Below are 17,360 nucleotides of genomic sequence, written 5' to 3'. Positions count from 1 at the left end.
AAAGAGATTTGGATATAAAAAAAGTCTATTTCATGGGTAATTTCCTTTAGATAAATACTTAATGGACAATAAAGGAAAGGCTAGAACACAGTTGGGATTTTGGTGCACCAACAAGAGTTTCAGAGAAGACACTTTTTAAAGCAGGGGTAAACTAATTTGAGCTCATTTTACTTTGCTTATAATTTGAGGAAATAGTATAGTTGATAAAAAAACAAATGCTAAAATTAGATAAGGTTATTGTTCTAACTTTACAGGATTTGTTATGTCTTTGGAGAAAGAAGTAAAGTAAATACTTCATACTTTTTTGACACAGGGATGTGCTTTGTGGTTACCTTTTGTGTACAAACATTGGTAATATCCCGAGGCTTGGAGAACTCGATGGTGAAATCACATCTACTTTAGTTGTACAGCAGGCAAGAACATTAAACTGCAGGTAATGATCTAACCATTCTATGAGAACATTAGTCATCTTATTTCCCAGGAATGTAGCTTAGGATTACTTCTGTTTTCAGTCCATGTGTATGTTAGTAAGATGAAATGGACTCTAGTCCATAGAGGTGATTAAGGAAATCCTGACAGAAAAGATATGAAAAGAAGAGAATTAGTTGACTGCGGAATGTTATATGGTGGCTAGAGTTATGTTTAATTGGTCAGTAAAATCTTTCAGGGTTTAGTTTGCATTTCATTCTTACTAAGGGAAATGAAAGAGGATTTCTGGGTAAAATCAGTAGATTAAATATATGCATCTTCTTTTGCTCCCTTCTGAAATCCCACTAAAGTGACACCAAATGGATCTTTTTTAGAATTCATTTATCCACAGGGAAGCAGAGAAAGGGAGTGGAAACAACAGCAACATAATTTTGGAACGTGGAGAGTAAATAGATGTGTGGTAGATGATTATCAAAACTAAGAAAGACAAATATACGATATTGCTTATATGTGGAATCTAAAAAAAGGGTACAAATGAACTTATTTGCAAAACAGAAGTAGAGTCACAGATGTAGAAAACAAACTTATGGTTACCAGGGGGTAAGAGGGAGAGGAGGGATAAATTGGGAGACTGGGGTTGACATATACATGCTACTATATATAAAAAACAGAGAACTAATAAGAACCTACTATATAGCACAGAGAACTCTACTCAATATTCTGTAATGACCCATATGGGAAAAGAATCTAAAAAAGAGTGGATATATGTATATGTATAACTGATTCACTTTGCTGTACACTAACACAACATTGTAAATCAACTGTACACCAATAAAAATTAAAAATAAAATAAAATAGATAAACAACAACAACAAACAAACAAACAAAAACTAAGAAAGCTGAAGTCCTAAGTCAGTAATGGGGAAAACCAAGAAATAACCCAATTCATACTGTCAGTCCCGAAAGGCTCAAAAATGGGCAGTGTCATCTACTTCTGGAAGAGGGAGTAAACGAGTTGGAGATTGGGAAAGGAGCTAAAATGAAGAAGATAGGTGAAGTCTGTTAGAGAAGCTGCTAGATCCACAGATTGCTTCCCTGACTCAGCTAAACGGGGGATTGCTCACCCTCCCATGAAAGATTTGAGCTTTACAGTCTGCAAAAAATAAAACAGAAGGTTTCCAAACTGAAGGACAGCAGGAAATATCAATATCAGATTTGTATAGAAGTCGTCCAGCCTCATTGGTATTCAGTCAGAAAGTCCTAGAATTTCTAATCATCTGTCTGGTTCCCCAACTCAAATATGAGCAGATTATCAGATTTGTGAAGAAAGACTCTAACATGAAAAAAGAGAGAGAGAGGGAGAGAGAGAAACAAACAACAGAAAATACGGCAACCAGCTATCAACATTTATGAGAGATAAGACATTTCTATCATGAAACAAGAATAGAGTGCTATTTTTAAAAATGAGGAACATTAAGAAAAGAAAAGAAAGGCTGTTGGAAATTAAAAACACGATGACAGAAATTAAACTCAATAGTTGAAATTATCTCCCAGAAAATAGGGCAAAGAGGCAAAGAAAGGGAACATAGAGCAAAGCTCCCCATTTTGGAATGGAAATAATAAAGAACAGAGAAAACAGCAGGGAGGAAATTAGCAATGAGTACCTCCAAGAGCATTATCTAGAACTGCTGGACTTGAATTTCCATATTGCCAGGCTCACCAAGTGCACGGTGCAATGAGCGAAATTAGAGACACATCAAAACTTATCGTTAGGAAATTTCAGAAACTTAGGACAAAGAAAAAGATCCCAACTGTTTCCAGAGAGGAGAGAAAGAAAGGATCAGGCATCAGAATGGTTTAGGGTGTATCAACAAGAGCCCTGGGATCCAGAAGACAATGGAGAAAATGATTTCCAAACTAGAATTCTGTACCCAGGCAAAATATGAATCAAGTGTGAGGGTAGAAAATAAAGTCACATTTAAATACACAAGTTTCCCCCGAGTTTACTCCCCTGTGTCCTTTCTCAGGTAGCTATTAGAAATTGTGCTGCACCAAAATGAAGAAGTAAACTAAGAAAGAAACACAGGGGGTTTAGGAAACAAGATACTCACCATGCTTTAGAGATATGGCAATCCTCCAATGAATCGTGAGGGGAAATCCAAGATGTCCATCTCTGAACCATTTACAGGAGCCAACCAAATCAGATAGGAGCAGAGGAAACTTCAGGTGGAAACTCCAGGAGAGATTATTTCAGGAAGGTGAACTGATGTTCAGGCACATCTTAAGTGGAGATTTTAACAGCAGAATTGGACTAATTTTGAGGTAGTGATACTTCAACAAACAAATAAGAGACTTGCCAATCTGAGGGAAAACAAAAAGTTGTACAAGGAAAAGGGGTTTAATTATGGCGTACTATATCACTCAACTAAATAACATTTACATAATCATAATAATGCACAATTTGTTATTGATTTAACTATCGATCAACAAAATATGTGATGGAAGGAAGGGGAGAGATGAATTCTCAGATTCCATAGAGGGAAGTCAATTGATAATACTTAAAATGGAAAAATTAAAAATAGTGATACAAACTCATTATTTAAAGATATGTACATAAAAAACAAATGAGTCAATTAAGAGTAGAAACTGGTTTCCTTCAGGGAGGGATATACAGAGCAGTAGCGGGCAGTGGATCGCTTTATTGCATTTTAAAAACCAATTTGTCTCTTAAAACTATGTGCATGCATAATTTTGCTAAAAATAAACAAAAAGAATGGAGATTTTTATAGTAGCACTGACATGGTACCATATGCATAAACTGATTATGAATATACATTTTCAGTTCCCATCCTGTTTATTTAATTTATTTATTTTTATCCTGTTTATTTTTTATTCCTGCATAATATGTGGGCTTGCTACTTTAAATAGCTGTTGCAGTAGTATAGTCTTCTCAAATATACAGTTGATCCTTGAACAACACTGGTTTGAACTATGAGGGTCCACTTTTATGTGGATTGTTTTCAATAAATATGTGCTACAGCACTACACAACTCCCCATTGGTTGAATCTGTGGACGTGGAACTTGGATTTCCGACTGTGGGGAAGGGTGGCACTCCGAACCCCCACGTTGTTCAAAGGTCAGCTGTAATTTGTTAATAGAACAATCTTTTTTGGGAAATGTAAACCCAAACCAAAAATTCTCATCCTTGTTTGAAATATATTTGACATCTTGAAACCTACTTGTTTATCAAGTCAAATGCTAGTAATAATGGCTTACTTGACTTGTACATGATAGCCAAGGCAAAATGATAAAGCCATTTCAATTCAGGCCCTTGTTATAATAATTATGTTTAAATCTTAAGTTATATCAATATCTCTGAAAGGAATTAGATCAAAAGATTCAATTGCTGTCTCCATTTAAGGGTTGAAAATGTTTATGCTACTGTTTTTTTATTAGATAATAAAGAGAAAATAGAGAAAGTGATATTGCCTACTTTTAAGTTTTTAAGCATGTTCTCAAGATGAATGTGAATTCACGGAATCCCATTTTCTTTTTGCTCTCAATTTATTTTTAGTGGTGGGCATGTTAAGCTTGACGAAGATATAGACCTTGGCTATGTGGAAGATGGGACACCTTGTGGTCCCCAAATGATGTGCTTAGAACACAGGTGTCTTCCTGTGGCTTCCTTCAACTTTAGTACTTGTTTAAGCACTAAAGAAGGCACTGTTTGTTCAGGAAATGGAGTAAGTATTCAGTACCTCACCATGGGGAACTTTTCAGTCCTTTTATATCACAGAAACAGACAAGACCCTAAACTGCTTATTTCTGTAATAATCGAAAACATGCTTGTCCATGTTTCTCTAGCTGGTATGTAAACCATCATGTGGTCATAGTCATTTGAATATTTCTGCCGTGTAATCTATGAAAGCGTGGGAATAAGAAAAAATTTAATGTTCCTAACCAAATTCTTCTGTCTTCCTCTCTTATTAGGTTAAATTGATCTTTAATATAATGCTAGTTTTCTACAAGTGACTTAGGAGACAAATTTTAACAAACTATAATGGAATAAAAAAGGGAGTGCAAAGCAGGGGCAATGGCCACAATATTTAACAACTGGTATGATCCAGGCACTGACCCGTTAGAACAGACCGTAAATAACTGCCTTGGCCACAACAGTAGGTACCAGCTGAGGATAACTGCTAGAAATAGAAGCAGAATAATTAAGGAAATGTTTCTCAGAAATAAAAGGAAAGAATGGTGGTATTTAAAAGACCAAATTCTATATGTTAAGTCATATATCTGATAATGTAGGTCCTATATAAGTAAGTTTATAGGTTAAATAAACATGCTCTATTAGTGATTCCAGTTTTGACATTTTCAGTTAGGAATTCGTACACTAAAGAAAACTTCTTGTTCTTTTTCTTTTGGCATGGCTATGATTTGATTTTTTTTCTCCTTCTGGATTCTTTGCTTAAACTGGTTATACTATCCAGTTGAGGTAAAAGACCCCTGTCCTGGAATTGTAAGCCTTCAATCCTGGTCATTCCATGTATATCCCTAAGGGATATGCCAAGAATTTCCTTAGGGAGGTAGTAGTAATTGTTACTTTTTGCCCAAGGATAGGGATTCTGATGGCACAGGAGAATAGAGAAGACATATAGTAAGTGGTTCTGCTCCTATAAAGAGATCTGCTAAGTCTTCTTTCCTTAATAATTAAGAGGATGCTAGGGAGAGATGCTTTTTGGGGGAATGGGAGAAAAGAATAATGGAATTCTTTCTTGATCATTATGCTAATGAATAACTGTATCTTATTCATCTAGAAGTCCTGAGTGTGAAACACAGTTGTGTCAATTAACTATTTGTTTAAGGAATGAGTAAATGAGTGATAGACACAAGTAAATCAGGTGGCAAATAGCATCCAATAATTTTTAATAATTCTGCATAATTATTATAAAAGTTATATTCTATGTATTTTTAATATAACTCTGTATATGTGACAGAAATTAAAATGAGAAATACAGTAGATATTCTCTATATAGTATACATCATGTAGGTTAAGAGCATGGGCTTGGAATCAGTCTGAGTTTGAATCCCAGCTCTACTCCTTACTAACTGGGTGACTAAGGCAAACTACTTAGCCTCTCTGTGACTCACTTTCTTCCTCTGTGAAATGGGAATAATAATATTGCCTAGTTTACAGGATTGTTGTGAAGAATCAATGAATTAACACCTGTAACTTATACATAATACTTAAAACAATCCTTGTGACATAGTGAGTGTTCAATAACGTTAGCTATGACTGGGTTTATTATGATCATCGTACATCGGTATCACTGTTCTTGTCACTATGTCACTGGTGCTGTTGTATGATATGGAAACATACTTGGAGAAACCAGTTGGCCTGGTTATGGTCTGTTGAAAAGATAGTGGTGAAGTGGGGTCTCAAACCCAGGCCTTTTTTCTTCTTCCTGCATGTTTGTTAATCTGCAGAAATTTGCTAATCTGAATTATTTGAAATCTGCACTTTGTTAATCATATTTTATAGTTACATTTAGATCTGCATGTATGTTGTCTTCTGGCAAATTCAAGCAGACAAAAGACAAACCTATCCAGTCAAAATCTGTCTCCTGAAGCGCTTCTCTGATCTTAACCCTAACTGAATTCTCTCCTACTTCCCACTCCTTTCAAAGTTGCTTGGAATCATAGGATCTTAGGTATAGATTCTGTTTCCTGGATATATAAATGAGGACATTATTGTCTGATAATTTTTAAAAATTTGGTGCCATTTTATGTGAATTTTTTTCCTAGGCTCTGTTTGAGGGAATTCTCAGTTTCCATGACCCTGAGGTAGCTAATCTCTGGAGCTTGGGTTGAGGTGCCCAGGTTGCGGTTTTGTGAAGCTTTCTTCTCAGACCACTGCAAAGCCTCAGGCCTCCCCTCTTCTTTGTCAGATTTCTCTTCATCTCATCTGCTTCCTAAAAGATGAATAAAATTTTGGTATAAAGATCCTTTCTTTAGAAGAAAGAAAACTTTAGGGACTTCCCAGGTGGTGCAGTGGTTAAGAATACGCCTGCTGGTGCAGGGGACACAGATTCAAGCCCTGGTCCAGGAAAATCCCACATGCCGTGGAGCAACTAAGCCCATGCACCACAACTGCTGAGCCCACACGCTGCAACTACTGAAGCCCATGCTCCTAGAGCCTGTGCTCCGCAACAAGAGAAGCCACCGCAATGAGACACCTGCACACCGCAACAAGGAGCAGCCCCCGCTCGCCGCAACTAGAGAGAAGCCCACACGCAGCAACAAAGACCCAACGCAGCCAAAAATAAATAAATAAATAAATTTATTTTAAAACAAGAAGAAGAAGAAAGAAACCTTTGTATTGGATAATTGCCAAATGATTATAATTCTGCTTAGTTTTTTAAATCTCCCTAATAAAATTTGAGTGAATGAAATTCAAACCAATCATTTCATTGATTTTTGTTTTAGACATATAAGTTCATTCCTCTGTTAAAATTCACTGTTCCCTCTGGGTCAGCTGTTGATCTCTAGAAAATATTTTTTTAAGTACTTGAGTAAGATATAAAGTAGTAGTAGGAAGAAAGTACCAATAAATTTTCAGGCCCATCAAATTCTAGGCATATAATAATTAGAAATTAATGTTTATTTTTCATGCCTCTGCACCAGAGACTTGGCATTGACTCTAGATTGATTTTGGATTTCAGGTTTGCAGTAATGAGCTGAAGTGTGTGTGTAACAGACACTGGATAGGTGAGGACTGCAGCACTTACTTCCCTTACAATGATGATGCAAAGGCTGGCATTACTCTGTCTGGCAATGGTAGGTACTTAATTTGGTCCCGTTATGTGGTCTTTATGCACAAGGAAGGAGAAAACTGCCCGTCTGAAAGTTTCATTTCGATTATTTTTATATAACTCAAATATAAGTTAAATCCACATAATAATGAATTACAATATATACTTGGGGCCCATATTATGAAACTGATTGTTTCCATTAACTTGTAATGATATGAAATATTGAATATAATTTAGTCTACTGATTTAGCTGGATCTTGTCCTATATCAGACGGAGATTTTCCAAGTATTGTACTCATTTGGCGCTGACAACAAACCCTACCATTTCTTTTCAATGAAGAAAGTAGTCAAAATTCTTAAGTGTCTGATTTTATATTTTAGATATTTTATATGTTTATATATTGGGACTGAATAAATGAGGAAAAATGGGAATTGATTTTAAAATATTTTGTTGACTTTAATATTCTTTCTTAAAGAACCTCATCTATATTCAACTCCAGTTCTGTAGCCTGAACTGTAGGTAATTCTAGAAGTAGTAACCTTGGCTAAGGTGCCTGGAAGGGGTTCGACATGTATAACAAACAGTGGGTGCAGTTCTAAAAGCTAGAGTGGCCCAAATGGAGAAGTAGAAATTAAATGCAGATAGATACCTTGGAGATGAATGTCCCCTTTTAAACTATTTTTATCATTTTGTTATTGAGTATTCTTCTGCATAAAATAATGCTGAAATCCTGACGTCCATTCACCTCCAAAGAATGAGAAAATTATTATTTTCATTCTAATCATCCATACAAGTTAAACATCTTAGCCAATGTGACTTTAATAATGAAACTCACAGAATGATTAGGGTTTTGGCATCCTCAGTCTTAGCAATAGTAGTGTGGTTCCAGCAGTTAATACAGAGATGAAGCTATTCACGTCCGTGGATTTAATTAACTCGTCAAAAGTCATACAATTGCTTAGAAGTAATCAGGACTAGCTTTCAGGTTTATTGATCCCTGTTAAATCCCTGGAAGGAAAGGAAGGGTAGACAGATAGGCTAGGTCTTAGAGTAGGAAAATCCCAATGTCCCGGGGTGCATCTGTACCCACCCATCCCACAGAAGACCTGGGCAGAGTGGAGTTGGCCAGTCTCCTAGATGCCCGAGCCATGCTATCCCCCGTGACTACTGAGGGCTCCCAGATAGAGAGGCTGCCATTTCTGTCATGGGGAATTGGAATATGCTCCAGTCACCCATGATTACTGACCTTTGAAGTCCAGAAGGACTCCTCAGGAGTGCAGCAGACAAGGAGATAGCTGAGCTGCTCTGGGTGAGAGCCCTGCAATTTAACATGGGGTATAAGTCATTATCAGCAAAACCGGTCTCCTGGTATCAGAGCCAGGCCTTTTCTGCTCTTGGGTTCTCACTTGCACTTGTTGTCCAGGCCTTTGACTCACTGGGCCGCTCTCACTGCTGTGATCCCTTAAGGATTACAGCACAGCCTGCCTGACAGTGGATGCTGCCAGACACAACAGTGCCATTGCCCAGTCCTGAGCTCCAGCCCTGCCCTGGCCTCAGGTCAGTCTGGTGTAGCCTCGCTCTCACACCTCACCAGCACCAACCTCCAGCTCACCAGACTCTATCTTACCTTTGGTTTTTCCTTCTCTAGGATGCCACAGCCATTACTGTCAAGACTGGGAACTACAGTCTTCTATCATCTACACCACCTGAGCCCTGATTCTGTTCATCTGTAGGCATGTTTTCCCCCTTTAGAAGCTTATATTTACATAGACAAAGTATCACACAAAATAAGGACCTTACACTGGTTGTCAAAATGGAGTGATAGGAACAATAACATTTCTAGAATTTCTGAGAAAGAGATCAGGGTAAAAAAGAACATGGATTTCTAAATATTTCTCCCCAGAGGATGCTATGCTATATGGTGATACAGTAGTATCACCCCTCCTTTCTTCCCCTTAACTTTACTCTTCTTTCTTTTAGTTCAATGACCTTATTATATTTTCCAGAAAAATACATGGAAAATAAAACTGTGCAGAATGCACTTGGACAAGAATTAGCAGGGAACATACAGAAATAACTATTTATTTTAAAAAAACAATTGATATGGATTGCTAAGTTATGGTCGATTTTTCTTCCCTTGAAAAATACCTACTTTTAATTTCAAGGTATATATGAATACCAGATCATTGTCATACACCTGAAAGTAATATAATGTTATGTGTCAATTATATCTGAATAAATAAACAAAATTTGAAAAAAAAAGTTCTCTAAAATTAAAACTGTATAAAGAAAAAAATACCCACTTTTTAAAACAAATAATGTTATTAGTGTGATGATTACATATCTGGAGAATAAAGTTCCTGAAAGGATTTTATATCAAAATTTCAGTTATATACACTGATCTTCATTGTTTCTTTTTCCCCCAGGTGTTGCTGGTACCAATATCATAATAGGCATAATTGCTGGCACCATTTTAGTGCTGGCCCTCATATTAGGAATAACTGCATGGGGCTATAAGTAAGTGAAATGGCTCAGTATGTTACTGTCAAACTATACTTTAAAATATTTATCTAAATGAATTAAACATCTGGAAAGTTTTGTATCATTGGATAAATATACCTGCAGTGAAAATAAGTCTGGCTCAGTATTCAATCAATGATTATTCTTGGCATGATTAGAGGTAATAATAATTTATCATTTTTTAGATCTTGAGATAACTCCCTTCTATTCTAAAAATACTGAGTATTTCTTAAAATCATTGCATGGGGCTTCCCTGGTGGCGCAGTGGTTGAGAGTCCGCCTGCCGATGCAGGGGACACGGGTTCGTGCCTCGGTCCGGGAAGATTCCACATGCCGCAAAGCGGCTAGGCCCGTGAGCCATGGCCACTGAGCCTGCGCGTCTGGAGCCTGTGCTCCGCAACGGGAGAGGCCACAACAGTGAGAGGCCCGCATACCGCAAAAAAAAAAAAAAAGAAGAAGAACCATTGCATGAAGTAAAATCAATCTAAATCGTGTCTCATACAAAGGCAGTGTTGGTTTGCTCTTTAGCGATGCAGGTTCTCTTGACTTAAACCCATTCCCCCAAATCTAGGCAAGATAGTGAATTAGAGAGCGTAGCGCTTTAATGACAAAGGTCATATCAACAAGAACAACGGCAGGATCTGCTCCTGAGTGCTTTCACTGTGGCCATGCATCCTGCGAAGAGCAAAACCTCTCCATAACCAGTATGAAGGAGGCATTGTTATTTGTTACCTATTGTTTTTGTGTGTAGAAAAAACTCTTCAGAGACGTAATTTGTTAAAATTGAAATTCAACTATAAGTTACAACTTTTAGAAACCTAATTCTTAAGCTTCAAAGTTCAACTTACAATTTTTTGGTTCTATTTATAAACTTGAAAAAGTTACACATTTTATAACTTTTGAATATTGGATCCCCTTAGCTAGGCATTTAGCTAAGTAAATGACTTCACACATTCCAAACTTATTTGTATACTTAATATGTTCATTTCCCTTTTTAAGTACTTCAATCTTATGATGTGAAAAATTTCCTTAGTATTCAAATAACTTATTTATGTTTAATCAAGTAAAACTTAAATGTGACGAACCTTAAGTTTTTAAAATATTTCAAGTTAAAATCATAGTCCTACTGATCTCTGAAATGTTGTATCAGGTCCCCAGGCTTGGGGTGTTTCTCCATTTGGAAAGAAGTCCTGCAAATTTTGCTAGACTTTCTACGTATTAGCCCATTTTATAGTTTTTTTTTTTAATTCATAGATCAAATTTGGCTTACTAAAAGACTTGGGAATTAGACTTTTTTAGACTTTAAAATTACCCCAAACCTTTCAATAAACTAGGCATTATATAATCATTTGTTGCTGTTGTTGTTATTATTATTATTCCCTGACATGGTTTTAAGCCAACTGAATTAACAGAAACCTCCTTAAAAGTGTTTATGGCTCTTGCTTGTTGTGAGATCAAAACCCTGAAAGTTTCTTTGGCTGAAAGGAGAGGGCAATTAGTTGACTGCCAGGCTAAACTTTGTATGTTATAAGTATTAAAATGCAGAAAGACATTTGTGCAAGGTTGTATTAACGAATAGCACAGACAGCAGGGTAAAGTTTAGCGTAATGTAGTTAACGTGGCATAGCATAGTGAAGGAGAGCACAGCATAGTGGTAATGCTTTGCCCTAATTAAATGGGTACCTAGCTCTGTACCAGCTCATAGATATTCAGTACCCATGTGTGTTTTTAATGTGCAGTTCGTTAGGCACATTGCATACTTATATTTGCACAGGCTGATTTCAGCATAGCATTTGGAGTATAAAATTACATGTCTGAAAGAAAGTCTTTTCTGTATATATATTGTTTGAGCTCTTCTCACACCTCAGGTGAATTAGCCCCATCTTGGAGTCACACTATTGCCTTGACTTCCCTGATGCAAGACTTACTGCCATCACAACCTTCTGTTTTGAAGTAGTTCAGCGGTTTCATTTGGTCATGTGAGAGGGAAAGCAAAATTGTTAGTTCTGTGGTGTGTGATTTTCTGCCATCTACTGATGCAAATTGATATTTCATGTTTACAATTTTGGAAAAAATTACCCTTTCAGAAATATGAAACCTAAACATCTACTCCTACTGCTAATGAAATTACCGGTGTCTGTTTGTTTTAATGATTAGAATGAAAAGTACTTCTTTCTGTATATCATTTCTTAGTTTTATGATATTTAAGTGGTTTCACTTTTTTCATTTCTGAATGTATGTACTTTGCAGATTATTAAGGAAAAAGACAAATCGTGTTCATACCACAGTATTCTCTTCATAAATAATTTGAACCTGACTGATGAAAGTTTTAATGTTACTAAATTTATTCAAATATGTGTAAAAATAGAATAAGGATGTAGAAATTTTCATACAGGAATTAAATTCATGAATATGTTGTTTCACATATTCTATTTCAAATTCCAAAATGAATTTAGAACCTGAGAACTCATTTTTGCATTAATCCTTCCAATTAAACTTTCTACCTCCAAGCCTTGGGGGAGTGGCAGGAATAGGAAATGAGGAATACTCATTTGGAACTGGTGGACCACTCAGGTAATCAGATTGAGAGAGTAAAAAGTAAAACATGTTGAACAGAAAGATTTTGGCTTATTTTTCTCTTCTATCTTATGGTTTCAGGAATGAAAAATATTAAGTATCAAATTGGCACTTTTACTCTCATGAACTCATTATTAAATGAGATAGTGCATGGAATAGATTGGCAGGTGAAAGTGCTACAGACGAAATCCATATGGAAACATTAGCCTTGATCTTGGAGGAAGGAGCCTACTGCTTAGTTGCTTGACCTTCCAACACGTCTTCAAAATATTAACACCTAATTAGGTCATGAGAGAAAGTTTTAAATGGACTCTTTTGATTTAAAAGTTAAAAATCATTGGCGCCTCACTACCACACTCTCTAGAACACATTTTTGTTTCAGAATGGTTTATTCTGAAACTAATGCAATTTTATTTTAGGAGATGGCCAAATAAAAAACAGAGACTTTGAACAAAGTGTTTCCAATGTAGCTTTCAGTGAAGCTTCAATGAATAAGTAGTGATGACTTGGGAGGTCCATAACAGCCGTGAATTCTATTATTTTTCTTGTGTATGATAAATTAATTACCTGTTTAGCTGTTATGATAACTAATTTATCATACACAAAATGTTCTTGTGTCCAGTTACGTTTTTCTATTTGAAATTCTTAGGAAGAGCTTAGTTTGGGGTATGTATTCCCAAAAGAATGATTGTAATTTTTATTTGTATGAAAACATAGTTAATATATATAAGTAACTTGACTAATTTCCTTATTTAAATCAAAGTACATGTCTGAAAACCTGTATTTGAAATAGGGTTGACTTTAGGGCATTACTAAATGTTTAATATACAATTGACATTGAGGAAACAATTACTTTTTAATAACTGAAGCTTTATGCTTTTAAACAATGGTTACTTGAAGATATTGTCACTAACCCTTTGGTGTCACTTCCTTGAAAGATGAAGTGAAATTTGTGTGTGTGTGTGTATGTGTGTGTGTGAGAGAGGGAGACTGTGTTTTTATTCCCCATTTTAATTCTGCAATTAGAAATTCTAGTGGAGACCTTTCAACGAATGCTAGAGCTCTTAGGTTTTCTGGTCTCTCTTAATGTACTTTTGTAGGTAACTAATTCTTTCTCTCTCTCTCTCTCTCTCTCTTCTTGTCCATAAAAAGAAACTATCGAGAACAGAGGTATGTGATGAGAATAATCTGAACATAGAACTGAAAACTGAAAGGTTTAAATCCTGTTAGCATCTTTGGAATTCATACATACAGTTGTAAATCAAGTTCACTTTGTTTTTATGCTGTAGTGGTCATGAACTAATCTTGATTTTTCATGACCTTGAAATGATAATTTTAGTAATGTTGCTGTGGAATGTATGAATTTAAAATAGATCTGTCATTATTTAGTTTTAATGGTTCTGTCATCCAACAATACTATAATTAATAGTTCTTATTTGTGTTACTTTTATAGTAATATATATTTGGAGTTGATTTTTTTTTCTACCTAAAACAAAATTCCTTTATGTTAAGGTGTCACCTTTGTTTACATTGGTTGATTGGCTTTTGTTCATGTTTATAACACCCTTATTACCTAACACTTTCTGAGGGAACTTATTTTTTGTTACTGTTGTTAAATTAGTAACTTTCATTCATAAATGATAAAATTTATACGGGCACAGTGCTGTAGTCAGGAGAATGTCTTGGCATTTGAAGAGTCTGTTTTATCGCTGCATAAGAAAATATTTTTTTGTATGGATTAGGTAATTGCACAGGTAGTGAAAGAAATAATTTGCATGGTTAGAATCTCTGATTGCCTAGTGCACTTTTTTTTTTTTAATAAAAAAGCCCCTAAAGTCAGGCACTCCATTCATCATAACCTTAAAATCTATGTTTAACCAGCAGTGTAAAAAGAGATACAAAGCATTCATGTAGTCCTGTAAGACTTGCCTATTTTTTCTAAATCTAAATTAGCCCATGTTGGGGTACATCCTTCACTTTTTACATTTAAAAAATTATGAATACTATTAGCTATTGATATAAAAATTAAAATATCCTGGAAATTGATCATCTAGACCATATCATATGGTACTAGTTTTGTACTCAGGATACCGATGCAGGCTCCTAACTTACTTACCTTTTCCAACTGTTCCACTAAATGCCTGAAGCACATTAGGAATAAGACATAATAAATGTGGTGATGCTTTTTCAGGACCCAGCCACAGCTTTAATTTTTTTTCAGAAACTATAGTTTTAAACTTGTTCGATTTCTTTCTGTGTTGTAATTTAAAATCCCTGTAAGGTTTTATCCGTAAGAGGTACCTACAGTGTATCCATTGAGATCCTGGTCAGTTAGCCATAGATATTAGAAAATATTGACCTTGCCCTGGAGTAACTGACTTCTACCATTAGTGGAGAAAGTAAAATTGAAAGAAAATTAATTAAATTAAAAAAACACACAAAAAACTAGACTTCTTTGTGACCTGTTTTAAACACTTGTGTCCAAAAAGACTGGAGAAGAGCTGGAGCTATTTATGCCTTTCTGTTGGGTAGAAGTTGATCAGCCATATCAGAAATGTAAGTTTGGTGGCTTTCTTCAGTGAAAAATAAAATTAGAATACCAAGATCAAAAACTGATGATTTAGCTCCATTTCCATAGGAATTAAGGCTATAATGTAATTTACTATTGCTGACTATATAAAAAGGAAAGCACAGTGTCACAAATATGTAACATAAGCAAAGCTGTTATGGTGCTCTAAGATGTGTTCTCACCAGGGATATTCTCCAGAATAAAGTAATTGCCCACACTACAAAAAATGATAAATATGTAAACCTGTGCACCAATTTCCTATTCTAACTAAATATATGCATAGGTACAGTTAGGAAAAATTTTATGCTAGAAATCTCTTTTTTGTGCCTGATGTAATTTCATGCCTCTTGGTATTACTGAGTCACCTTTTCATCAGTCTGGCTACTCTTTTGTAGTCTAGTGCATATTTTGAGAGCTGTCACATTTCAGCAGATATAATTTTTTATATTTTGCTATGTTTCAGCACAACCTTTATTTGTTTATTTTTGCCCTTGTCCATAGCTAGTGAATCTTAGGGTTGTATAATAATTCTTAAAATGGAGAAACAGCAAGGAAAGGACTTTAGATCAGGAAGTTGTGAGTGTGTAAATATCTTCTGAAGGATTGTCCTTTTTTAGAATATATGTTAGTGGTTATAGAGAATGTGGTAAGGCCAATGGACCAAGTATGCATTAGGAAATTTACAATCTTGTGAAAATATCTGAAGATATTCCAATAAAGATGTGCCCAATTCCAAAGGGTGCTAGGGAGTAGAAATAAGAATTTTGAGTTTTGAGTTAAATTAAGTTTTCCTCTGAGGTTCCATGGTGGAAGGACCAATTGAAAAAGAATCAGAAATCCACTTGCTAGTATGTGGTCTTGGGAAACCACTTAAACTTTCCTCAACTCTAAAAACAGACAAAAGTTCTTTGTAATCTGTGAAGCATTCTAGTACAGAAAGTTATTAATGTGTGGTCTCTGAAGACTTTGCATTTCTCTAATCTTCAAATGAAAGAGGTAGGTAGGTATGGCTGTCCTCAAAGAGGAAAGCAGCATTCCTGACATGAGTAAGGCCTGCACTTGCTGGTATGAAAGCATTGGTAAACATATGGGTTTGCTTTGACACTGAATGCATATTAAGTATGTAGCCACTTCTCAGACTCTTATTGATGATACAGTGGCTCAGAAATGCCAAATTGAACATAACTTTCAAATTACTGGAAACGTCAGGCAAGTAATTCTGTGAAGAAACCTGATAACCTGGTAAATTTTCCCACCAGAGAATGCGTCCTCAAGGTTTTCTTTATATTGAAGGAATGTGTGATAGGTTTAATTTCATGTCTGGCAAAAAGATGAGAAGGAAACCCATTTTTTTTTCTTTTTGTTTACCAACTGCCTAATAAAAAATAGAAGTCCCATTCTGGGAGACAGAATGCCATACATGAACAGTATCACTTTAAATTTGCCAGTGTCATCTTGTGAAGGGTAGGACCATGGGACTGTGGAGCCATGGAGAATTCTTAGATGTCATATAGTTGGAAGGACGGCTATTGATTATTTTCTTTAAAATCTCCAGGAACGAAGACCTCCATATTTTTTTTTCAGTTGATGCTATTGTTTCTATTTTACCATAATTGCTTTAGCACTTAGCAGCTGTGTACTTTGTAACAAGAATTAGAAATTTGAATTTTGGTTTTCAGGTAGGTTTGCAAATAGCAATAGGATAAGAAGACATTCATTAAACTTGGATTTATAAAGCATTCACATTCCTCAGTGTTCTCTTCCTTTGTCTGAAATGAACATACACCATTGAACATACATAATGTGAATTAGAATAAATAATTAGATCATGTCTTCCTGATCCATACCTTAAGCAGAAACCCCCTTCCCTATTTCTTTTCTCTCTCTCACCTGTTTTAGCCACTTTACTTTCTGCTTGTGAACCTCCCTCCTTTTTTTTTCAAGCCTTTCTTAGTTTTTTTTTTATATTATTATTATTTCAGTGATACTCATGCATCTGTCAGTGTGACTTAGTACACATTACACAATATTTCTTCAAACAGAAAAGTAACAATTCCAATAGCAGACAGCCCAGACACCTACAAACCTTTGGAGAAATGGCTCCTTCAGCATTAAAGTTAAGACAATTTTTTTCATTGTAATCTCATTTTGAGTATGTGTAAGGATTATTAAGTTAAATATCATGGTTCAGTGGACTCTTTAAGGAAACATCAGACTTCCCTCATAACAGGAATCCTTTCTGAGGAAAAATAATTTAGTTAAGTAAGATTTTATTTTCTTTTGGTCATTATTTATAAAAGAAATTCATATATATGTCTAAAATATTTGCATGTGATATTGGAAATATGAGGTAATTTTTCCATTATAAAACTTAGCATTGGTCAGGCCACCTAATTCCAAAATTCTATGAAACTAGCAAAATTTAGGAAGAAAACTATAAAGACTAGA

The 17,360-nt window shown here is 35.4% G+C and overlaps 1 protein-coding gene across 12 annotated transcripts in view; it reads left to right on the top strand.

Moving 5' to 3' along the window:
• Positions 1-17,360, top strand: part of ADAM22 (ADAM metallopeptidase domain 22) — a 235,492-nt gene that overhangs the window by 192,365 nt on the left and 25,767 nt on the right. For 7 of the 12 annotated variants that reach the window (XM_081244763.1, XM_081244765.1, XM_081244760.1 and 4 more), the window contains exons 22-26: positions 314-433; positions 4,005-4,173; positions 7,156-7,270; positions 9,673-9,763; positions 13,496-13,513. In XM_081244763.1, the coding sequence (XP_081100889.1) occupies positions 314-433; positions 4,005-4,173; positions 7,156-7,270; positions 9,673-9,763; positions 13,496-13,513 (513 nt within the window). Of the gene's footprint in view, positions 1-313; positions 434-4,004; positions 4,174-6,381; positions 6,485-6,512; positions 6,853-7,155; positions 7,271-9,672; positions 9,764-13,495; positions 13,514-17,360 lie in introns of those variants that run through there. The other 5 variants (XM_081244764.1, XM_081244767.1, XM_081244770.1 and 2 more) reach the window with 3 other exon arrangements.

Source organism: Mesoplodon bidens (genome assembly GCF_964165515.1).
Source record: "Mesoplodon bidens genome assembly, chromosome: 9".
Lineage (NCBI taxonomy): Eukaryota > Metazoa > Chordata > Mammalia > Artiodactyla > Ziphiidae > Mesoplodon > Mesoplodon bidens.
The sequence above is the reverse complement of the archived record's forward strand: the minus strand, read 5'-3'. Positions and strand labels throughout refer to the sequence as shown.